We start from the raw sequence: 23945 nt of genomic DNA, 5'->3' as shown, positions 1-23945 counted from the left end.
CATAAGCTGAGGGATCCCAAAGGAGAGTTTATTTACAAAATGCACCTACCCCTCCCCCCCAGCAGGCAACGCAGGGGGAGGGGGCGGGGTCAGGGCCTCCAGTCTGAGACCCGGAGCGGACGGGCGGGGCCTGGGCGGGGCCGGAAGGACGCAGGCCCCGCCCCCACGTCGTCTCCCGGGGGATGGAGATGCAGAGGCCGGCTCCCCTACCCGGTCACGACCGCGTGTCCAGCCGGCTCATGTATTCCTGCAAGGCCTTCAGGCGGGCGTCTATCTCGGCCATGTCGGCCGCCTGGTGGTCCGAGCTGTAGTCTGCGTGAGCAGGGGGCATGGGGCTGGGAGGGGCCTCAGCCCCGGGAGCTCGCGGCCAACCAGCGCCCTGGGCGCCATCCCAGCCAGCCCTGGGGCAGGTGGGGGGGAGGAAGAGGCCCAGGCTCACCTTTAATGGGGACCCAGCCCCCCGAATGGGCCAGGCGTCTCTGATGGCGGCCGCGTTCCAGGGGCGTGGCCTTCTGCTGCTGGGGGAGGCACGAGGGGGTGAGGCACCCTCCCTCTATTCCTGCCCCCTACATCCTACCGGAAATTCTGAACCTAAGGACCTCAGAAAAAATGAAGGCTGACACCTAAGGGGCACTTCCTCTGTGCAAAATGACCTCCTCGCATCTGCCCCAGAACCCTTGACGTGAATAGTCTAACCAAGCCCACTTCACCGATAAAGAAACCGAGGCACGGAGAGCTAAGTAACTACCGTGAGTCAGACGTGACAGGATGGGGAGCCAGGTTTGAGATCCGGCAATTCGAGGCCAGAGCAGGTGCTCTGACCAGCGTCCTCTGCCCCCAGCATCCCCCCGACCTGGCTTCCGGTGGTGTCATGCCGCCCCACCTCCTCCAGGGCCCGAGAAGGACACGCACCCTGCTGGACCCGCTCCAGGTGGTGGGGCTGGGCGGCTTCCCGCGGCGGCCAGCGCTGGGGGAGGGAGGAATCAGGGACCATTGGGGGTCTTTGGGCCCTCCCACCCCGCCCTCCGTCGTTTCAAGGCTCCAGCACCCAGTTTCCCCGCAGAAGACTGTTTCCAGTCTCCGCAGACACCCGCTGGAGGCGGTCGGCCCCCAGCCCGAGTTTTACCCTCTAGGCAGCGATTCCGAGAAATCCTCCAACTCGCTGCAGGAGCTGGCGGACGAGCCGCGGCTGCGCACACTGTCCACTAGGGGGAGAAGGACGCGCTCAGCCTCCGCCCCGCCCGCCGCCCCGCCCGCCCGCCGGCCGCGCTCCGCCCCGTTACCCGAGGAGCTGCGGTTCCGCGAGCGGGTGGCCGCGTCCCCTCGGCCGCTCACGGCGGCGGGGGCCCGAGTCTGGCGAGACCAGGAGATGGACGGGCCGTCCCCGCTTCCTCCGCTGCCCAGTCGGTTCCGCTGCTGCTGCCTGGGGAGCGGGAAGGAGACGCCCGCCTGTGCGCCCAAGCAATATGGGGAAGGGCGGCGCTGCGCCCCCGGGGACCACAGCCAAGGCCGCTGACCCACCTGAGGTCACGTGGCCTAAGTAGGGAGAAAGCATGCGGAGTCACAGACCGTGCCAGGGGGGTGTCAGGTGAGAAGAGGGAGCCGCTAGGGGAAGGGGAGAGATGGAGCAGGCGACAGGTGATGGAGACAGGTGATGGAGACCGGGATAGATGAGGGCACAGGTCAGGGGACCAGGCAAAGGGGCGGGGTATGGGCAGGAGAGGGGAAATGCGCGCTAACTTCATCTTGATCTCTCTCTGCTTCTTCTCCTTGGCTTTCACAAAGGCTGTGGGGTCGAAACGGGGCACGCGACCACCTAGGACGGGGGCGGGGCGGGGGTGGAGCGAAGAGGAGGCGGGGTTACGGGATGGCTCCTCCGCGTTCTAGTCCGTTCCACCCCCTCCCACGGGCGCCCGGCACACACCTGTGGGCGAGGGCGAGGGGCGGGCAGGGCGGCCTCGACCCCGGCCTCCGCGGCCGCTCTCTCGGGAGGACGAGCGGGCGGCGCCGCGGCCACGCGACGTGGAGCGCTCCCGGGACGACGAGGCCCGATCCTCCCGGGCCGCGGGCGGCCCCACCGGCGGAGTCCGTCTCCTGCAGCCCAGGACGCACTGTCGGTTTCCCGCCGGCCAGGACACTCGCATCCCAAGCCCCTTCCCGGATCGAACCGTCTCCGAACCTTCAGGTCCAGCCCCCCATCATCTCCTAGCCGTTCCCGCCCTTGCACACCACCCTCATAGACACCTTCTCCCGGGCTCCACCCCTCTCGGAGCCCCACAGAGCCCCCTAGAAGAACCCGTTATCGCTTCCCTACATCCAGCACACCCCGTCCACAGGACCCTTCTTGAGGTGTCCCCCAGCGCCATGGAAACCATTCCCAATTTTCCACCACCCAGCCCCATAAATGCCAGAGGACCTGGTCCAGATCCCCATCTCCCGGGCCCCGCCCTCTCACTCCACTAGAAGCTCAGGCCCCGCCCCTTTCGGGTCCCCATCTGCAGGCCCAGCCTCCTGAGGCCGCCTCCAGCCCTGCCATCTCTCCACCGGCCCCGCCCACCGAACCCAGAGTACGTCCCTCTGTCCCATTCAGCCCCTTATGCCCCTCCTACCCCTCCATCCCCGCCCACTCTCAGGCCACCCGCCCCCTCCACGCTCCGGGCGCCTCCCACGCCGGAGTCGGCCCCGCCCACCTGCCAGGCCCCGCGCCCGCCCCGCCCTCACCCCCTCCGGTACAGCGCCAGCTCGCTGCTGAGCGTCTTCAGCCGCGTGCGCAGGCTCCGCTCCGACGCCTTCGCTTCCTCCAGCTGCGGGGATGGAACAGGGGCGCAGAGGTCCCCACTGAGGCCGCGGCCTGCGCCCCCACGGCCGCCCCGCCGCCGCCCGCCCCCTCACCTCCTTGGCCAGGCGGCGGCACTCCTGGCCGCGGCGGCCGGCCCCGCGGGGCCCGAGGCCGCGCTCCTGCCGCAGCTCCAGCTCCAGGCCGCGCACGAGCGCGCGCAGGCTCTCGGCCTCCTGGCGCGCCGCGCGCCCGGCCAGCGCCTCCTCGCGGGAGCGGCCCAGCTGCGCCTCCAGCTCGCGCTTCTCGGACGCCAAGCGCGACACCCTGGGTGGAAGAGGGAGAGCCAGAGCTGGGGGGGCGATCCCATCATCCTCACCCCTCCGCGGGGCTGGGCACGCGCCGCTTCACCTCCCCCTTCCCATCCCTCCCAGCTGCCCCCATGGTCCCTGTCCTCCAGCTCCTCCGCGTGAGGCCACATCACCCCAACCCATCCCACAGGGAGGGCACAGCCGTGTGAGTTCAAAATACGTCATCCATCCGTCCTTCTCTATACCCCTGAAAGCCTAGCCCTGAGCTCCTGGCCCCCGCCGCCTCGCTGGCCTCCCAGCTAGGTGTCACCGCCTCCCGTTCCCCAGAGGACTTCTTCTAAAATGCACGTCCGATCAGGTCATTACTGTGCTCAAAACCCTTCCTTGAGAAAAAGATCGACACACAAGGCTATTCGTTGCAGCACCATCTGTAATAGCAAAAGCGTGGAAACAACCGAAATGTGTGTCAACAAAGATAGTTGACTTTCCAAACTGTAGAAAGGAATGAAGATCTCTATATCCTGTCACCAAATGACGGCCAGGATGTACGTTTAAAAACAGTGAAGAACAATGTTTATTACGTCTCTTTATGTGAAAGAAAAGAGGGGAATTATAAGTTATACATGTTCATATTTTCAAAAATATATAAGGATAAATCAAAAACTTTAAAAAGTAGGTTACCTATGACGAAAGGAGGAACAGAGGTGGCAACAGGGCGACAAGTTGGACCCCTCTGAATGTACCCTCTTTTTCAGTTTTGACTTTGGAACTACAAAAATAGTTTACATACATGAATTTTAATAAAAACAATCCCTAAAAATTTTAAAAGTGGCTCAAAAAGATCTAAGTGTAGGGGCTGCCCCTGTGGCCGAGTGGTTAAGTTCACGCGCTCCGCTGCAGGCGGCCCAGTGTTTCGTTGGTTCAAATCCTGGGCCCGGACATGGCACTGCTCATCAAACCACGCTGAGGCAGCGTCCCACATGCCACAACAAGAAGGACCCACAACGAAGAATATACAACTATGTACTGGGGGGCTTTGGGGAGAAAAGGGGAAAAAATTAAAAAAAATCTTAAAAAAATAAAATAAAAAAGATCTAAGTGTATGTCAAACTCGGTGGCATACTGGAGTATTATATCAAGTCACAAAAAAGCCTTCATTTTAGCAAGTAGGACAGAGCCTAAGGACAAAACGAACTGCAAATAAGTCTTAAACTTCATTCACTACTCTTATTATTAGCAGTTATCTTGGTATTAGGAGGAAGCAAATAATAATTATGCTATTATTACTAGAAACTAAGATTTTCAGCATGAAGAAAGACATACAAATCAACGAGGTAGAGAAGCACAGACATCATTTTTCTCTTTCTAAAAATGTGTCTACTTCCTGGCTCTTTCCACCCAAAAAGGCCTAAAAGCAACGTCAACCTAATGGCAATGAGCACCCCTAATGACCAGACTGTGGTCTCTAAATACAATTTCCCACTAAAAGAAACTGGAGCTCCTTGGAAAAATTAATTATACCAGTTCTGAGGCTGGAAAGGCACAAGAACATCTGGGACATCTTGAGATGCGAGAAAACATGGAAGTCATCAAAGATGACTGGAGTCATTTCAAAAGGACCAACATGTAGGAGATAACACGAAGGTGTTCCTAGAGGCCGAAGATAACACAATATGAGCATCAGAAAGAACACCTGCAATGATAACGGACTAAAGCACACCTGTGTAGGCTGAGTAACACCCTCCCAAAATACATCCATGTCCTGATCCCTAGAACCTCCGAATATCACCTTATACGGCAAAAAAAAAAAAAGACTATAGATTTGATTAAATTACGGACCTTGAGATGAGATTATTCTGGATAGAGTGAGCCCTAAATATAATCATGAGTGTCCTTATACAACAGAGGCTGAGAAAGACTAGACACAGAAGAGGAGAAGGCAATGTGACCCAGAGGCAGAGATTAGAATGATGTGGTCACGGCCAAAGAATGACGGAAGCAACCAGAAGCTGAAAGAGGCAAGAAATGGCTTCTCCCCTAGAGCCTCTGTGGGAGCAGTGCCCAGACGACACCTTCATTCAGCCCAGGGAACGGGACTTCAGACTTCGGGCCTCCAAAACTTAAGAGAATAAATTCCTGTTGTTTTACGCCACCAAGTTCGTGGTAGTTTGCCACAGCAGCCATAGGAAACCAACATAACATCAATTAAGTTTAAATTCATGCGTTCATCATACTAAAAACAAAACCAAACTCATTGATCTCCATGGAGGAAGTGAGGGAACCAACTCATTATTCTGAAAAAAAGTTAAATAAAGGAAAAAAATCAAGCATTGATCATGCCTTTACCATAGGAAATGTACCTCAGAGGAACCAAATAGTTGATGAGAGAATGCTTTTCTTTCTTTCTTTCTTTCTTTTGGTGAGGAAGATTGGCCCTGAGCTAACATCTGTTGCCAATCCTCCTATTTTTGCTTGAGGAAGATTCACCCTGAGCAACATCTGTGCCAGTCTTCCTCTATTTTATATGTGGGACGCCACCACAGCATGGCTTGATGAGTAATGCGTAGGTCCGCACCCGGGATCCAAACCCACGAACCCCAAGCTGCCAAAGCAGAGCATGCAAACTTAACCACTACGCCACCAGGCCAGCCCCAGGAAAGAATGCTTTTCTTTATTGAAGAATTCCAGCTAACAAAAGCAAAAAGAATTCTAGAATTAGATCATTACCCATTTCCAACCCCTAATGAAAAATCTATCTAGTACTGATCATCAATAGCTGCTAAAACTATATATTAACACAGCTGTTCCTACTTTGCCTGAAAATCAACATCAATTACAGATCTGAAAAACAAACAGACACCTACATTTTTGGCAAAACAGTGAATTTACTTTTTGCAGTCAAGAACAAGACAAGGATGCCACCTATCACTGCTTCTTCTCAACATTGTATTGGAGGTCTCAGCCAGTGCAACACGGCAAGAAAAACAAATGAAAGCTAAGGATTGAGAAGGAATTAAAAAAACAGTCCTTTGCAGATGAAATGATTATAGACATTGAAAATCAAAAAGAATCTACAGATAAATTATTAGAACTAATAAGCTGACTGAAGTTACTAGATACAAAATCAATATCAATTCTACAAACATCAATATGGTTTATATTTAACGTAAATAAACCATTAACAAAAGCATCCAAAGATGGCAAAAATCTACCAAAAAGTGTGATGCAACAACATTATTGAGACATTAAATAAGACCTAAATAAATGTAGAGAGATGCTCTGTTTACAGATTGGAATACTCCCTAGGAAAATGTCTCTCCCTGAATCGTTCTGTAGAGTCAATGGGATACCAAGAAAAGTTCCAACAGTTTTATGTGTTTGTCTTGAAAAACCTCTTGATTCTAAAATTTATATGAAAATACACATTGGCAAGAATAACCCAAAAATTCTTGAAAAGAAACAACGAAAGGAAGAGAACTTGTTCTGCCCAATATCAGACTAATTATAAAGCTACAGTAATTATAACAGTGCGGTGCCGGCACAAGGATAAACAAATCAGGGACTGCAGAGCACAGAACCTCAACTATAGATAAACAAAACGTGTGATAAAAGTGACAAGAGGGATAGGATGCTCTTTTCAATAAACAGCATTGGGATGACTGACTAGCCATATGAAAAAAATACGAAGGGACAGCTACCTCACTAAAAACCAATTCCAGGTGGATGGTAGATATAGTGAAAAGCGAGACACAAAGAACTGTACAGGATGATATAGGAGGACGTCTTCATGACACTGGGAGGAAGGGATTGCTAAGACAAGACATAAAAATTACTCACTGTAAAGAAAAAATGTATAAATTAATCTACATAAAAATAAAGAACCTGTTTATTGAAAGGCACTAGGATGAGAGCAAAAAGGCCAGCTATAAGGGTGGAGGAGCTTTCTGAAACACAAAATTAACAAAGGGCCCAGAATGTATGAAGAACTCTTGGAAATCAATGAGAAAAAGAGGACCACAAGCAAAACAGACAAGATAGGAGAATAGGCAATCACAAAGGAGGAAATGCAACCCCTCGGTAATTAGGGAAATGCAAATTACAAGTACCAAGAGATGCCACAAAACGTTATAAGCACTCTGACAAGCAGTCTGGGTTTGGCATTATCTAGTAGCTTAAAGATACATACGGCCTAAGGAAAAGCAACTCCACTCCTGGGTGTCTCCCCAGAGACACGTGCTCATTTACACGGAGATGCACGTCCAAAGTACTCTGTGTGCACGCAGGTGGGTGTCACAGACCCAAATTGGAAATGACCAATTTCCATGGGATGTTTACTTAAACTGTGGCAGACTCCTTCAATGAGATAATATTCAGCAATGAAAATGAGTGAATGACAGCAACATGAAACAGCATAAATCAATCTTAAATATGTTAGGCAAAATTATCCAGATGCAAAAATCCAGGACATAATCATTTCACTTATATAAAGGGCAAACAGAGAAAACTAAGTCATATTGTTTAAGGATGCATAGTTTCGCAGCAACACCAGGAAGAAAGCAAGAGAGTGAGAGTCAGAGCATTTGGGACAGTGGTGACCTGGGGGCGAGGCGGGGGGAGGTGTCTCTCCTGGGAAAAGCCTTTCAATTTCTGAACCTGGTAGTTAGACGGATGCTGGCTTTATGACAACTTGTAAAGCTGTACATCTGCATTTTATACTCTTTATTTTGTGTGTATGGCTTTTCGCGATATAAAAGTCAAGTAGGAAGAAGCCTGACTTGTAATGTCACAAAGTTTCAGCAGCCCAGCAGAGGTCCACTGTCACCCCCGAGAGCCTGATGGAAGTGCTCCGTCTCGGGGGCAGCAGGAACACAGGGATTTTTCAAAGCTCCCGGCTGATTCTAACGGGCAGCCAGGGTGAACCACTGCTGGGCTGCTGGGCGCTTTATAAGACAGGGATCCAGCTGTCAACATCGGAACTCATCAGCCCCAACGCCCCGGGACAGTAGGCAAGGACACAGCACCACCGAGGACGGTGTCTCGCCAAACACCTGACTCTGATTAGCCTATAGGTTTAATAACCATGGAAAGAAAATCAACAAAATCCAGATGGTGGGAAACTCCACCAGACAAATAATCTGGCTTCTTCCACAAGTAAGTAGCACGAAAAAAGGGGGAGATTGTAATCAATTAAAAGGGATTTGAGAAACGCATCCATAAACTGCAATGTGTGGCCATATGTGGATTCTGAGTCAACACAAGCCAATTCCAAAAAGACATTTGCCAAATAATGAGAGAAGGGTCAACACACACACACTGGGGATCAGATGACATCAAGGAATTTTGTTAATTTTGCTGGATGTGATAACAGAGCTTGTGTTTCTTTTTAAACGTCTTTATATGTTAAAGACATATACTGAAGTGTTTACAGAGAAGAAATGATGTCTGCAATTTGCTTCTCGGGAGTGGAGAGCGTGGACGAAACAAGATGGACACAATGTGGATGACCATGGAAGCTGGCGCATAAGTACAAGCGCGTTAGAATTGTCCACTTTTGTGAGTCTGGAATTTTTCCTAATAAAATTTTTTTTTTAGTCTATGGCTCCCCCACGCTCTCCAGGGAGCTTCCCATTCAGCCCCTTCCGGCTGACTTCCCTCCTCCCCTCCTCTCCTCCCCGCTCCCTCTCCCACAGTGCTCCAGCCAAGCTCCTCTTTGCAAATGTGATTCCCGCCTTCCAGAACACTCTCTCCTCCTCCTCTGTGGCAGGAATGACTCCACTCATCCTTCAAACATCACCCTGAGCCAGACTAGGCTGGGTCCCTCTGTTCTCTGCTCTCCGGCCCTCTGCACCTTCCCTCCTAGCTTCCTAGCTGGCATTTAGCGTTGTGTCTGTTTTCTGTCCTCACTCCGTGCCGCGTCTCCAGCTGTCTGGTCACTGTGGAGGAACCTGCGCTGACTGTGTCCAATTCTCCTCCACTTATCACAGATGGGTGACCTCGGGGAGCCGCACTTCACACCTCCAGGAAGTGGGAGGATAACAGCTACCATTCAGCGGGTAGGGGTCCATGAAGAGCGCTCAGACCATCTCTGGCACTGCGTGAGGGCTCAGTAAACACTAACTAGTGCCGGCAGGGTGCCTGGCGCACAGTGCGAACTCGATAAACGCTGGATGAATAAACAAATGAACCTTGGGGTCTTCCCAAACTCCCTAACTCCACACTGGGAGAAGGGAGAAGCCACTGGCCAGCTGCAGGGCAGAGGGCGCCACCTTGTGGCCAGCCTGGGGGAGACACACACTCTTTCTCTCTCAAGACTCAAGGGCAGATCCGAAGAATGACCTGAGGATGAAGGTCATCCTGCCTGCCAGGGGAGCACAGCCAAGCTCCTCCAGGAAGACCCACAGGGTTCCCCAATGCCGTGGGCTCCCTCCCACTCCCGGGACGGGAGAAGGCTGGTCCTCTCTGTCGGCACTGAGCGCTCAGTCCTGCAGTGCACAGTGGCTGGGGAACCACCGGATTCAAGGTCTAGCCTGGCCATATTGCTCCCTGTGTGACCCAGGGCAAGCTCTCTAACTTCTCTGGGCCTCCATTTCCTCCTCTGGAAAATGGGGATGATAGCGGTGCCTAATTCGTGAGGATTCAAGGAATTAAATCCTACAGCACAGAGCAGAGGCCCTGGCACACAGTTAAATGCTCAACAAACATTAGCTACTGGTGGTATTATTATTACTAAAAATAGTATTAGCCCTCCCCAGTGGGCAGGGCTTCCTCCAGGCGAGCCGGAGGCCCCAGTTCAGCTCCCCACAACCCTCTGCACCCAGCAGACCTCAGTGAACAGGCCAAGAGCCTCTGCTTTGCCCACTTCACTCTCTCCATCCCGTCTCACCACATGCTGCCTCATACAAGGCCTTTACACATGCCGTTCTCTCTGCCCGGAACACCCTTCCCCACCCCCTCCGCCTGCTCCACCCCAAGACCCCAGCAGGTTCCTGTCCCAGCAGCCCACAGCACAGGCTCCCTTTCCTGCATAACCCCATCTCCGTCTGCAATGACACACCCAGCGGCGATGTGACCAACATCTACGTGCCCCCTGGGCTGGCCACCACGGGGGGCAGGAGGGGGCTAGCACAAAAGGGGCGCTGAACATTGCCCTAACTCCCACCCCATCTTTGCACATGTTCCGTTTGCCTGGAACAGCCCCCCTTACCAGGCAGGGTCCCCCGCCCTGCCCACTCTGAGTCTTCGCTACCTACAGACAGCTCTGTCTCCCCCACTGGACTGGGAGGCCCAGGAGGGCAGGCCCAGGACGGTCTCGGTCACCACCGTGTCCGCAGAACCACCCACCCCAGGCAAGCATGGAGGAGGGGCTCAGAATTAACAGTGGGTGAATGAACACGGCCACCCTCCCTATAGGGCTGAGACAGGGCCGTCACAGCGCGTGACAGGATGCACCCCCAGAGCCCCCACCCCGCCCCTCCCAGACTCACTGCTCCCGCAGGTGCCAGAGCTCCGTCTCCCGGGTGTCCCGAGCGTCCTGGCCATCCAGGCCTCGAAGGCGGCCCAGCTCCTCCTTCAGCGAGCGGATGACGCGCTGCAGGACCACGGGGTCCGGCTTGCCCTGGTACGGGAGGGGCAGCGGGTAGTGAATCCTGAGAAGGAGGATTAGAACCGTGGCATCTCAGAGGCCGAGAACCATGCCGAGGGCAGCCGTCAGACCCTGAGAGCCTCAGAGAATGCTCAATTCCAGGAAGCTCACACCCGCAGCTTCAAGCCCCACCCGGGGCCCCATACGCCGTGCACCCATCAGCCCCCCCAAGACCCTCTTCAGTAGCAATTTAGGGACCACTGGGATGGATGGCCCTGGGGGAACTTCCTTGTCACACACTGCTGGTGGAGTGGACGCTGCCGTCATGCGACTTGCAGCCAAGCACAGCCTAGTTCAGATTCCACAGAGGGAGACTCTAGACCAGGGTCAGGGTCACCCCTTGGCTGGGGGAGGCAGGACTCCTCGATTAACTGTCCCATCAGATGCTATTCAGAGATCGATAACTTGCCACTAGAAAATCCAGGAGCTATTAGCAAGCGGGGCAGACACTGTGCCCGGCTATCCAACAGCCATTCCCAACTCCCACCTCCCTTGCTGCCTCCCACTGTCAAGGCTAGAAAGCCAGATATTCATTTTCCCGGCTTCCCTTGCATGTGACCACTTCTGACCAAATATTGTGGGAAAGGACATGTGAGCATTTCTGGGCAAATATTGTAGGACATCTGTTGGGAGTCTTCTGGGAACACTTTTTTTCCTGATAAAAACAGTAGATGCAAATAGCAAGCACAGCCCTGTTCCTCTTCCTCTTACTTTGATACAGGTGCAATGCCGGAAGGTTCCGGAAGCCATTATGTGCCCATGAAGAGCTAAGGATGAGGTCAAAAAGCCAACAAATTAAGGATGACAAAAGAAAAAAAACAGAAGGAGCCTGAGTCCCTAATGAAACTGTTGAGTGACAGCCACCTACATAGACATCTTGTTTAAGGTACTGGTGATGGCTATTCTGCTACTCGGTGGCCAAACACGATACAAACATCAACACTGAAGATGCCAAAGGCAAGGCTTAAGCAACCTCCCCACCGTGCCCCGGGCACCAGCGGCTCCCGAGGCCTCGCCCATCCTCTCCCACCGGCCCGCCAGCCCGGCCCGGAGCCAGCCCCTGGCCCCACCTGTCAAACTCCACGGAGTAGATGAGGATCAGGTAGCGTTTGGAGTTGAGCTGAGCCGACCTCGAGGCCTGGGCACCTGGGCGGCCCCCCATCTTGCGGTTCCTCAGGGACTCCAGGTCCGTGTAGGTGAGCAAGTCCAGGGTGACCGACTCACTGCTCTGTCGGGAGAGGGGAGGAGGAGCTGCCTCGTGCCATACCCAGAGCACACACGCCACACACCTGGGCCACCACTCGCCATCCTCTGGGCTAGTTAGGCCTCCCTACACTGAGGCCCATGGTCGGGATGGCCCTGTCCCAGGTGCCAGCACAGGACGTCATCATAGGGAGAAACCAGAAAGAACCTAAAAGCTCAACCACGGGGGCAGCTCAGTGCTGTGGCTCTCCAAGTGTTATCTGCAGACTCCTGGGGGCCCCTGGGGCCCTTTCAGGGAGTCCATAAGGTCAAAACAATTTGCATAGGGGGCCAGCCCCGTGGCCAAGTGGTCAGGTTTGTGCACTCTGCTTTGGCAGCCCGGGGTTTGCCAGTTCAGATTCTGGGCACAGACCTAGCACTGCTCATCAAGCCAGGCTGTGGCAGTGTCCCACATAGAAGAACCAGAAGGACTTGCAACTAGGATATGCAACTATGTACTGGGGCTTTGAGGATTAAAAAAAAAAAAAAGAGGAAGATTGGCAACAGAAGTTAGCTCAGGGCCAATCTTCCTCACCAAAAAAAAAAAAAAAGAACAAAAACAAAAACTCACTGAATATTAAAAAAAATTTGCATAGTAATACTAAGATGCCATTTGCCTTTTTTGCTATGTTGACATTTGCACTGATCGTGCAACAGTAAGGGTGAGTAAAACTGCTGGTGCCCATTAGTAGAAATCAAGCCAGTGGCATTAAATGTACAAGCAGTCGTTGTATTCTCCATCACCACGCAGTGTCAGTGGGTGGCCGGGAGGGAGGGAAAAACAAACATACAAACAAATCAATCAACCAGAGGAAATGAAGCGTAGGAATGGGCCTGATGAAGCTGTAAAAATTATTACTTTTATTGAATCTCGACCCTTGAGTCCACAGCCTTTTACTCTTGTGTGTGACAAAATGGGAAGGGCGCCTCCCACAGCAAACCAGAGCATGACGGTCATCCTAGGAAAAACTCTTGTGCCATCGGGTTTCGAGCTAAACCAGCCACTTATTCAGGGAAAGCTATTTTGACTCAAAAGAACGACTGACAGACAAAACCATGGGTATTCAAACTCATAAGTTTGGCAGGCATTTTCTCAAAAATGAACAAAGTGAGTCTGTCACTTCAAGAAAAACAGCTAGCCGTATTTGTTGCCAATGATAAAATTCAAACTTCAAAGCGAAAATGAGAGTTTTGGACAGCCTTTCCCCGCCACCGTGCGCCTGAGTGACAGCTTCTCAAAGCCGAAAGACTTGCCCGGGGAGATGAGTGAGGATACGAACAGACGTGACTTCCCGATACCGTACAATGAGGTGTGTCAACATTGGGAAGAGCTCCACAGTTGAGTGAACATTAGTTCCCAAATGAGCGACCCGTGACGTTACAAAATGGGCAAAAGACCCAAGCAAACTGCAAGTCACCTCAACAGATTTTAACGTCACAGAACGCAAAAAGTTCACCGATATGGTTTCAGATTCCACAGTGCAACAAACCTTTAAGAAACGACCACCTGTCCAGTTTTAGTGCGTTAGCAAAGACAGATATGCATGATTATCGGAAAAAGCTATGAAAGGATTCCCCTTTCCTTTTCCTTTTTCTGTGTGAGGCACATTTTTCTGCATCTACTTCAACCAAAACCTATCACAACAGACAGAATGCAGAAGCACAGAGAGAATCCAGAAGTTTCCTGCTAAGCTAGACATTAAAGAGATTTGCAAAAAGGTAAAACAATGCTACATTTCTTCCTGATTTTTTTTGTTTTAGAAAATTTACTTTTTATTAAAATGTGATTTAGGTTAACATAGAACAGATTTATTATCATTATTTTCAAATGAATTCCTAGCTTTAAATTTTTCTCAGTTTTAAGTTCTAACATGGCAAACCAATATTGACAGCTATAATCTGCATCAACAAAGCTCTGTGGTGTCCTCAATAATTTTGAAGAGTATAAAGGGGGCATGAGACCAAAAAGTTTGAGAATCTCTGGGTCAGATAAACCATGATGCATGGGTACGATGGAATAGTAAGCAACCACTAACAAGGACGACAAACTCAAAAGTTGATAATGACAATAAAAACAGACAATACCGTACAGCACATACTATGAGCTGGGCACTATTCTAAGCTTTTTATGTATAACTTATTTAATCTTCACAACACTATGAAACAAGGACTACAATCGTCCCCACGTTACAGATTGGGAAACTAAGGCCTGGAAGGGAAGTAACTGGTCCAGGCTCTTAGTTAGTAAGTGGCAGTGGTAAGTCTGAATTCAGAGTCCGTGCTCTTGGCCTTTATGCCATTCTGCTGATAGATACTGAAATGTTAACAGTCTGGGGTAGGGGACACAAAGGGGATCGTGAGGGACTCTCACATTTTTTTTCTCCCCAAAGCCCCGGTACATAGTTGTATATCCTAGTTGTAAGTCCTTCTAGTTCTTCTATGTGGGACGCCACCCCAACACGACTTGATGAGCGGTGTGTAGGTCTGTGCCCAGGATCTGAACTGGCGCACCCCAGGCCACCAAAGCAGGGCACACAAACTTAACCACCCCACCACCAGGCCGGCCCCAGGACTCTCACTTTCTAAGTCACACATTGCTATTATCACAATTTTGTGAGTGCATAGTTTATCTGTAATCAGAAAAATAATGTAGTTCCTAGCTTCAAAATGATGTCTAAACAGCATCCCTGTCATTCTAAGTTCCAAACTGGTTTTTTTTTTCCTATTAATACTTTTAACTGCTTGACCTTATGTGTTTGTTCAGCTGTCTGTCTCTCCCACTAGAATGTCCGCTTCATGAAGTCAGGAATTTTGTCTCTTTTGTCCCCTGCTGCATCCCCAGCGCCAACAACAGTGCCTGGCAGACTGCAGATGCTCAGGAAACGAAATGAACGATTCGCTATATTCACTGATGCGACAAAATGTTTATGAAATATTGCTGCATCTTTTAAAAGCAGGTTACGGAGGCCTTTGGGAGATCTATCAACTATATAAAATTATAGATCTGCAAATACACGCACACACACATACTCACAAATGCACAGAGAAATGGAGAAATGGCTGGAGTGATTGTCACCAAAATAGTAAGAAAACATGAACAGGACTGAGTATTAAGAGTGGAGTGATTTTTACTTTCTTCTTCACATTTCTCTATGACTTGAATTTTCTAAGTGAGAATAACTATTATTAGAATAAGTCATTTACATTTGGGGAAAAAGAGGACAGAAAGACAGCCCTGTCCCTTCAATGAAAGAGAAGGTCTAGGGTCTTGTATACATCAGATGGGCCTCTACCCCCCCAGGGGTCCAGGGGACAGAAACCTCCTCCAGCCCCCAACCCTGGCCCCTACCTGAGTGAGGGCCGACTCCAGCATGTTACAGAAGATGTTGAACTGTTTGAAGTTCCCTGTCTTGTGAGTCAAATCTTCGATGACTGGGTAGGGAGAAAAGTCCTTCCTGAGGTCTGACCACCTGCTCAGCCCAAGAGCAATGCATCCAAGCTCTCCAGCTTTCCCCAACTCTGGGGCCTCTGGCCAGAGGAACGAGCCCTACACCCCCTCCCCACCTTAGTTTCTGGTCAGGTAGAAGAGGCAGGTGGCAGGATCCTGGCTGGCCTCATCTTCTGGGAGAAGCTGATCCGGGGGGAGGACAGGCCAGCCCACCCAGGCAGGCACACTCACAGCTGGCATCGAACTCGCCCCGCCACTGGTCGGCTGTCATGCGGTCCTCCACCTCCAGCTCCAGCACCTGTCCAGATACCACCACCCGCACGGCGTGCTCCACGCCCCGGAAGACGTAGTCCACCTGCAGGCCGGCTGGCTGGTCCATGGCCAGTGTCACTGGAGAAGGGGAGGAGACAGAGACGCAGAGGGGCTGAGAGCCCAGGCTCAGGAGCTGGAAGGCCAGAATTCATATCCTGGCTCCACCATTTACCAGCTGTGGCACTTTAGGAAAGAGACTTCACTTCTCTGGGCCTCAGTTTCCTCATCTGGAAAATGGATATAACAATGGCACCTACCTCATAGAGTTGTCATACGGATTAAATCGGACAATATACATAAAAACACTTAAAAGTGTGCCCTGCACAGTGCTATGCCCAATACATGCTGGCTAAAAGAAAATATGATTTCCAACAAGAGAATCATGATTCATACTATCGATTATTAATTGATGAGTCCTTACACTCACTACATATTTATTATTCATTCATTCATTCATTCAGCAAATGTTTGTGGAGAAAAATCTAGCTGGAAAGGAGGACAGAGAGGATTGAGGTCAGGTGGGGCACAGATTTCAAACAGAGGATCAGGGCGGGCCTCCCTGAGGAGCTGACATTTGGGCAGAGAATGGAAGGAGGTCAGAGAGCGAGGCACATGGCTGTCTAGGGAAAGCGGTCCAAGTCAAGAGAACGGCCAGTGCTCTCCATTATCAATGACACCCTGAAAGCATTCACACCAAATTCCTAATTGATTTTATTAATTAGTTCTGTCGTCAGCCTAAGTACCTTCTCATAGCCAATACAGGACTACACACTGTTGGTTCCAGCAGGAGCCGGAGGAGAGGGCCAGGCCTCCGCCCTCGCCTGGATCCCGGGGATGGTTCAGAATGGGAGCCCCAGGCTGCGTGGCTCAAATCCACGTTCAGCTATGTGCGCACACACGGGCAAGTCATAAACCTCTCTTGGAACCAGATTCTTCATCTTTAAAGCATGTGCCATCCTGGGTGCTGGGGATATGATGAGAAACCAGACTATGTCCCCATGCTCGAGAGGGTGGCAACAGGCAGAGGTAGAAAAATGTCAAGCAGTGGGGAAAGGGGGTGCTGGGGTGGGGGTTGCCCTTTTAGCCAAGGTGGCCGGGAAGGCTTCTCCCAGCAGAGGCCTGGAGGGAGGGAGGCAGAAGGTGACTATCCTAACACACCGCAAGCACTCCACACATACTGGCGTCATCATCCCTATTATTATTACCTTGTTGTTGTTTCTGAGCTTGAAAGGGGCTACAGAGATAAGACAAGCCCATTCGCTGCCCCAGTGCACAGATGGGGAAAATTGAGGCTCAGCAAGAAAAAGGGCCCTCTCCAGAGCCCCAGAGCTGCTCCAAAGACAGGGCCACCCAGGGCTGCACCCAACCCAGATCATGGGGACCCCTCCAATGCTTGGTCTCCTTCTCTCTCCATCATCTCTTTTAGTCTGCTCACTTTCCCCAGGAAGTCCTTCCTAAAGTCTGATTTGTCGTTGTTAGTGACATCAAGTTGATTTCTACTCCTAGCGACCCACCCTGTGGACAGCAGAGTGGAGCCCTGCTTGGCCTTTCTGTGCCATCCTCTCCCCTTCCAGCGCTCTATCAGACATGCTCTGCTTCTATTTATAGGGTTTTCATGGCCAGTTTTTTCGGAAGTCAGTGGCCAGATCCTTCTTCCTAGTCTGTCTTAGTCTGGAAGCTCCACTGAAACCTGTCCGCCATGGGGGACCCTGCTGGCATCTGCAATCCCAGCTAGCTTTCAGCATCCCAGCAACACGCAGCCCCCACAGTGTGACGACCAACAGGCACGGGGTGTGGGTCCCTGACCGGAACCGACCCCGGGCTGCGGCAGTGAGAGCCTCAAATCTTAACCACTAGACCCCCAGGGCTGGCTAAAGTCTGATACTGGAAAATATAATATTGCGAGGCAGAAAAAGACGAGCCCTGAAACTCTAGGTCAGTGATTGTTACCTTTTTAGAGCCCTTGAGCGCTTGAGAATCTAAGATCTCTGAAGTCTCCCCAAATAGAGGAATAGGCCCATAACCTTTTGCAAGTAATTTCAGGGGCTCCCAGATACCACCCCCAGGCCCACCCACAGATCCCTTACTCAAAGGCCCAAGGATAGGCGCCTGAGCCTCAAACGTCCTGACAGGCACCGCTCTGTCTCCTGACCCAAGCTCTTAACATTATTGGGGGGAAGGGTCTTTGGTGCTTTGGAGGGGCTAATGAAATGTGGAGACATCTTCCTCCAGAAAATTCATACTCTCGCAATCGAGCTTTCCTTCTCTAAAGTTCAGAGGTCGAGGTTCATAATCCCTGACCTATGGGCAGACAAGCAGCTCTCCAGACAAACCACTCCCCCCCAACGTGGGTCCCAGGCAGCACTGGCCCCGCCCCACTGGGTTCCTAGACCCCGCCCACAGGCCACGCCTTAGGCGCGTGAGCCAATCAGCGGTCGCGCCGTGCCGGTCACCAAGGCACAGGAAGCAGCAGCGGAACACCTGAGGATACGCTCCTCCGCTTCACGCGTGGTACCCAACTCCCGGGAGGAGACAGACGGGCCCGCCGCAGTCCCCCACCTAAACCCCTCTTTCTCACCCCAGAATAGCAGCCGCATCCAACTGCCCTGATGTTTATTAGCCTCCACCCGAAACCCCACATATTAAGACCCTGAATATTCTCCCCGAATTCAACCCTCCCCTTACACACGTACCTCCCTCACCTCCACAAACTTTGGCCGCTCCCTGTCTCCTCCCCTTCCCATTCCCTCCTCTAAGCAGGTCGTGAGCGCTCAACAACTACTAACGGAATAAATTCCACACTCCTGCCAGCCTGACCCTCCCTCCCTGACCCCAGCTCCCCATCACTCACTCCCCGCATGGCCTCGAGATTCTGGGCTCCCCTTCCCCTCCCCTCTGCAGCACCTCCCTCCCTCCATATTCCAGCCCCGCCTCGGTCATGCTAGTTCTCAAACCAGCCCCTCCTCCACTCCCCTCCCCAAGTCACTTATTTCCATCCGGCTCTCCCAGATTGGGGGTGGGGAGCACACTCCCCCTCTCCCTACGCCAGCCCCCATGTTCTTCTGGGGTTCCCCCAATATTCCACCTGAATTTTGCTCCCTCCCCATTATCCGCCTGGATTCTGACTGCATATTCGCCCAAGATGCTACTCCACACACACCCCATTTTCAGCTGTATTCCATCGCCTGTCTATTTCACCTGGATTCTGTTCCCTCCTAAATTCTATGTAAACGCCCTCTCCCCCACACACATTTTCCACCTCTCTTCCCTGAGGAGAGCCTTCCCTCAACACCCGCCCCCATTCTGGGAGTCCCCAAGCCCAAGCCCCTCCCTCCGCCCCCACCCCCCACCGACTCTATCCCCCTGCCTGCATCCTCCATCCTTGCTCTGTGACCAGTGGCCCATCCTGGTCGCTATTTCCGTTCCAGTCCCTAGTCTCTCCCAGCTCTTCTTCTCCTTGATCCCGCGTCCCAGCCTTGCCTTCAATGCCCCGCCCTCGCCAACCCATGACATCACCACCTCAAAGGGGCGCGCTCTGCGCGGACACCCCAGCGCCCCACTCTGGCCCACGCAGCTGACCCTGGTTCTCGGGCCTCATGACATCACGGCTTCAGCACACGCACACTCAAGTATCCAGCCCCCAGCCCTCTCATCTTTCACTAAGGTGACCCTCTCTCCATTTCCAGCGTTCCGTCACTGTCCCCGGTTCTTCCTCCCAAATTGCACTCCTGGGATATTTCAGGTTTCACAGCCTTCACCCCAGAGCCGGAGCTGAGGTCCTCCACGGTGGGCTCCCCAAAAACAAATCCGCATCACCATCTCCCACAGCAGACATGGATAAATCACCACCCCAGGAGCCCCCCACCCCTGACGGTTGTTTTCCCCTCTCTGCAGCGCCCCTGCCCCCCCACCACATATGCCAGCCCAGCCATGACCCAGCTGGACTCCCCAGTGCAGCGTACCCCCCCTTCACATACACACACATGCCTGGCCTGAGGGACCCCTCCTGGCCCCCATTCTGAGCTCACCTCCCCACCATGTGGGTGAATTTGAGCTGGACAGAACCCCTCCTCCTTGGCCCTGCACTCACCCAGAACACAGACCGGAGCCTTCCGCAGTGTGCCCCTGGAATGCACAGACACAAAAGCCCTTTAGGACACCCCACAATCCGGACCTCCACAGTGCACACGGCAGCCCGCCCCCTCCCCAGGGTATCCAAACCCCCTCCCTCACTGTCCCTCAAGTGCTTTCTGCCTTAGACAGGGACAATGCACAGCTATAACCAGTGACTCACCCTTAATTCTGCTCTCTGGTCGGGGCCGTATCATCCCCCATTTTACAGAAGGAAACTGAGGTTTGCCTAGGATCCCGCAGTGAGGGACTGGCACGTTTGTCCCCCTACTCATTACCCAGCTGCCCTTCCCTGACCGCCTTGCGTTTCCTCTCATAACTCTGTGCTCCTTTCCCTCTCAACACTAATCTAAACGGGCCTCACACCTTAAACAGGGCACACACGGCAGGCTGGGCACTCCTGGGTTCAGATCCCAGCCCTACCACTCACCACAATGCGACCCCAGGCAAGGCACTTACCCTCTCGGGGCCCTTCCCCATCACTAAAGTGGGGATGATAAGAGCTCCCACCTCACAGGATCGTTGTAGGGGTTAAATTAGTTAATACATAAAGGTGTTTCAACAGTGCCTGGCACTCGCTCAGCTGTTACCATCTGTGCAACCGGCTGAGGATTAGTTGACACACCAGGAGCCCGTGAGGGCAGAGCCATTGTGATCATTCCTGTATCTTCAGCATCCTGGCCCTGGCACCGATCAGGGGCTGCTTGTGAATTAACGCGCGACACCATGAAACGGGGTTCTAGGCACCAGAGATACAGCCAAGGTCTTCTCCCCTCAGCGCACTCCTTGTCATCCTCCAGGTCTCAGCTCCAAGGTCCCCTCGTGCAGGAAGCCCTCCCTGACTCCCAGGCTGGGTGAGGGGCTGTCTCCACACCACAGAGTCCCCAGCAATGCCCAGCAGAGGGCTGGACAAAAAGGAGGAGTTTAATGATGAGAGCTCCAGCCCCAGCCCTGAAACAGCCTGTCTCTCAAAGTGAGGGTCGCACCCACACACAAAGTGGATGAGGACTGGCACAGATGTTAGCTCAGGGCAAATCTTCCTCGGCAAAAAAAAAAAAAGAAGTGAGGGTCGCAGACCTTCAGCATCACCACAGATGCTTGATGAAAACGCAGGATCCTGGGCATGGTTCCAAACCTACAGAAGGGGAATCTCGGGGCGTAGGCCTAGGAATCTGCATTTCCCACCCCTACTTACCCCCCCCACCTCCCCACCCCCCAACCCCCGCCAGCACTAACTAAAGCCGAGATCTTCCGTCCTTAGGCACCACAATCTGCCCAGTTTATTACCCCATCTAGACCCCACCACCCAACCCAAGACTCTCGCAGCTCAACAACCCTGCCCTATACCACAGGGAGACCCCCAAGAAATGGTAGTAAGGGTGGTATATGACAAGTAACACCATGTAAGCACCTATGTGCACTTCTAGGTGCTGAGTTCTATCCATGTGGAGCCAACACTCTGGGGGTGGGGGGTGTCTAAGAAACTGAGTGGATATAAACAAACACTAATACATGTCACCTAGTGGTAAGTGTTACGAAGAAAAAATAAAACGAGGGGGTGAAGGGCCAGGGAGTGACACGAAGTATTTTAGTTTGGATGGTCAGCGAGGGCCTGTCTGCAGAGGTGCCATCTGAACAGAGACCTGAAGGAGGTGAGGAAGAAGCCCTGTAGACATCTGGGAGCAACGTGATCCAGACAGAGGGAACAGCAAGTACAAAGGCCCTGAGGTGGCAATGTATTTGCTACATCTGAGGGACAGCAGGAGCCCAGGGTGCTGAAGCAGAGTGAGCAAAGGGGGGATGGTGGGAGTCAAGGGAGGACTGGAACAGGGGAGAAACATATCTGACTTTTGTTTTCACAGGATGTCCCTGACTGTGGGGTCAAGGGCAGAGGCAGGGAGCCCATGAGGAGGCCACCGCAACAGACCAGGTAAGAGCAGGTGATGGCTTGGATCAGACGGTAAGCAAGGGAGGCGGTGAGACCCGGTTGGATTCCGGGTGTGTTTTGAAAGGCAAGCCAATGAGATTTGCTATACAGGTGAGAGAAAAAGCACGAGTCAAGGACAACTCCAGGGTTTCTGTCCTGAGCACCTCGAAGAAGGGAACTGCCATCAACTGGGTTTGGAGGTTGAAGGCGGGGAACCACAAGTTGGGTTTGGGACAAGTGTTAAAAGTCCAGATAGCAGTTGGACTTTCAAGTGGAGAAGAGACGGCCACTGGATACATGGCTCTGGAGTTCAGCGGAGAGATCCCGACTGGAAAGATCGCTATGTAAAAGACCATCGAAGCCAAGAGAGGGGGAGGCCACTCGGTGAGCGGTCAGAGGAGAGCCCAGGTCATTCTACCGGAGATGAAGCTGAGGCACAGAGGGGTAAACGACTCTGACAGCCAAAGCCACCGTGATGCTGGACGGCAGGCCCAGGGGCAAAGCCAACATTCAAACGCGGGCAACCCAATGCCAGAGCCCGCGCTCTTAACCACGATACGGTTGCTAGGGAGTTCCAGAGTTAATCCACATAACACGCTTGGCAGGTGCCTGGCACAGTCAACGCTACGCCATCACACCTCACCCCTGGAGGTCCCCCTCCCTCCCTCCTCAATGATGCTTCTTCATACGCCCTCCCCCCAAATCAAAGCCGATCACTCACCGCGGGGACCTCTACCCCTCCACACCGCGCTCTAACAACCCTCTGTCCTAAAACCCCCCAGGAAACCGTAAGGCTGTATAACAAGGGCATTTCTAAATTCCACCACCTGCCGTCTCCAGCTTTCCCCCTTAAAGACACCCCCCGCGAAATCCAAAATCCCTCCGACTCACACTGCGCTCGGCCTCAAACCCCTCATTAGAGCCCCCACCAGTGTTAAAGGGCGCCCCCCCACCGACGCCCACACCGCCGGGTCACCCTCTCCCCCAGGGCACCCCCTCCCCCCGGCAAGCCGCCCGTGCCCGCGCACCCGCCGCTCTCGCCGCCTCTCACCTTCTTCTCCGACACCCCTCCTAGCGAGCGGTTCAACCGCCGAAGCTCCGGCCCCGCCCCAGGATCCGGCCTTCCGGCTTCTGATTGGCTCTGGCTCAGACGCAGCCAAGTTCCCATTCGTCAAAACAGACGCTCGTCACTCTGTCCCGCCCCCAGGGAAGAACCCGCCCTCCAAAGCTTGCAATTGGCCAACTCGGAAGAGCGGTTCCGAAATGGGTGGGGTCGTCGGGCTCCTGTCCAATCGCTACTGGATAATCACTACTGCCAGTCATATAAGGAGGGTTGGCCCCAGGAGAGGGAGCGATCCCGGAAGTAGGCCCTTGGCTCCGCCCACCACCCCCTGCGGCGCATAGGCCGCGCCCAAAAGGAGGGGAGTCCTTAGCGGAGAGAGTCCGGCGCGCATGCGCACAGGAAGGTCTTGGCCGCGGGTCCGGAAGCTGCGGAAATGTTGTCAGCGTAGACATGGGGTGACGTTTATTCTCGCTCAGGGCGTAGCAAACCTGCGCTAAGCACTTTGCAGACCTTGGCTTACTGAAAGTTAAGAACAACTCTGTAGTGGAGGCTCTATTGTGTTCCCATTTTGCCATTAAGGAGACAGGCTCAGAGAAGTCCAGCCACTAGCCTGGGGTCACACAGCTTGAGAACGACTCCTATTTCGAGTCAATGAGTCATCAACAGGGAGAATACAGCTTATAAGAATTCTATGGAATTTGATGACGGAGTAGAGGAAGGGAGCATTCTTTAAGAGAAGGAATTCAAAATCACAAACAAAATTGGGTATGAATATGAAAATTTACTTAGAATATGAAATAAGAAGTTTCTCATTTAAAAGAGCTGACAAATACCACAAATATTGCAAAATGCCAAAAAGTAACATGATGTTTTCATTAATTTCCTGCCTGACACACCTCTGTCATATAGTTCCTATTTTTTGGCTGCATATGTTTATTTCATAATATCCTTATCTACAGAGAAAAGTAAATTACCTTTAGCACGCTTGATGGAACTTTCTTTAGTCATTATAATTTGGAAAAAGTTTCAGATTCCCAAATCATGATGATGGTGACATCATCTAAATTTTTCGAAATTTGTGAAAACTTTGATG

At 52.5% G+C, this 23945-nt stretch overlaps 1 protein-coding gene across 30 annotated transcripts; it reads right to left on the bottom strand.

Moving 5' to 3' along the window:
• Positions 1 to 14: 14 nt before the first annotated feature.
• CCDC61 (coiled-coil domain containing 61) lies at positions 15 to 22913 on the bottom strand. 30 transcript variants are annotated; one of them, XM_070223063.1, is made up of 15 exons: positions 22818 to 22847; positions 19822 to 19856; positions 15536 to 15809; positions 15321 to 15403; positions 11800 to 11957; positions 10572 to 10733; positions 2893 to 3103; positions 2722 to 2804; positions 1925 to 2094; positions 1741 to 1816; positions 1284 to 1423; positions 1127 to 1205; positions 913 to 967; positions 440 to 515; positions 15 to 312 (listed from the first exon to the last, which is right to left on the bottom strand). In XM_070223063.1, exons 4-15 carry the CDS (start codon positions 15342 to 15344, stop codon positions 215 to 217), a joined length of 1332 nt encoding a protein of 443 aa, XP_070079164.1. In that variant the 5' UTR covers positions 15345 to 15403; positions 15536 to 15809; positions 19822 to 19856; positions 22818 to 22847; the 3' UTR covers positions 15 to 214. The 30 variants fall into 30 exon arrangements, 21 of the variants coding, with proteins under 21 accessions (XP_070079164.1, XP_070079159.1, XP_070079151.1 ...); XM_070223058.1 differs by having other exon boundaries at positions 15651 to 15809; positions 22818 to 22841; XR_011421913.1 differs by lacking the exon at positions 19822 to 19856 and having other exon boundaries at positions 440 to 518; positions 1284 to 1536; positions 15651 to 15809; positions 22841 to 22913.
• Positions 22914 to 23945: the final 1032 nt, after the last annotated feature.

The sequence above is a fragment of the Equus caballus genome, chromosome 10, assembly GCF_041296265.1.
Source record: "Equus caballus isolate H_3958 breed thoroughbred chromosome 10, TB-T2T, whole genome shotgun sequence".
Classification (NCBI taxonomy): Eukaryota; Metazoa; Chordata; class Mammalia; order Perissodactyla; family Equidae; genus Equus; species Equus caballus.
This window is presented reverse-complemented; position numbering and strand designations above follow the sequence as displayed.

Coding starts and splice junctions, on each gene's coding strand:
- CCDC61 (XM_070223048.1), bottom strand. CDS start 16,988: ATGGGCTTGTCTTATCTCTGTAGCCCCTTTCAAGCTCAGAAACAACAA. Junction 3,104..10,571: donor CTCTGGCACCTGCGGGAGCA/GTGAGTCTGGGA, acceptor TCTTCCACCCAG/GGTGTCGCGCTTGGCGTCCG. Junction 1,424..1,740: donor CAGAGAGAGATCAAGATGAA/GTTAGCGCGCAT, acceptor CCCGCTCCCCAG/GCAGCAGCAGCGGAACCGAC.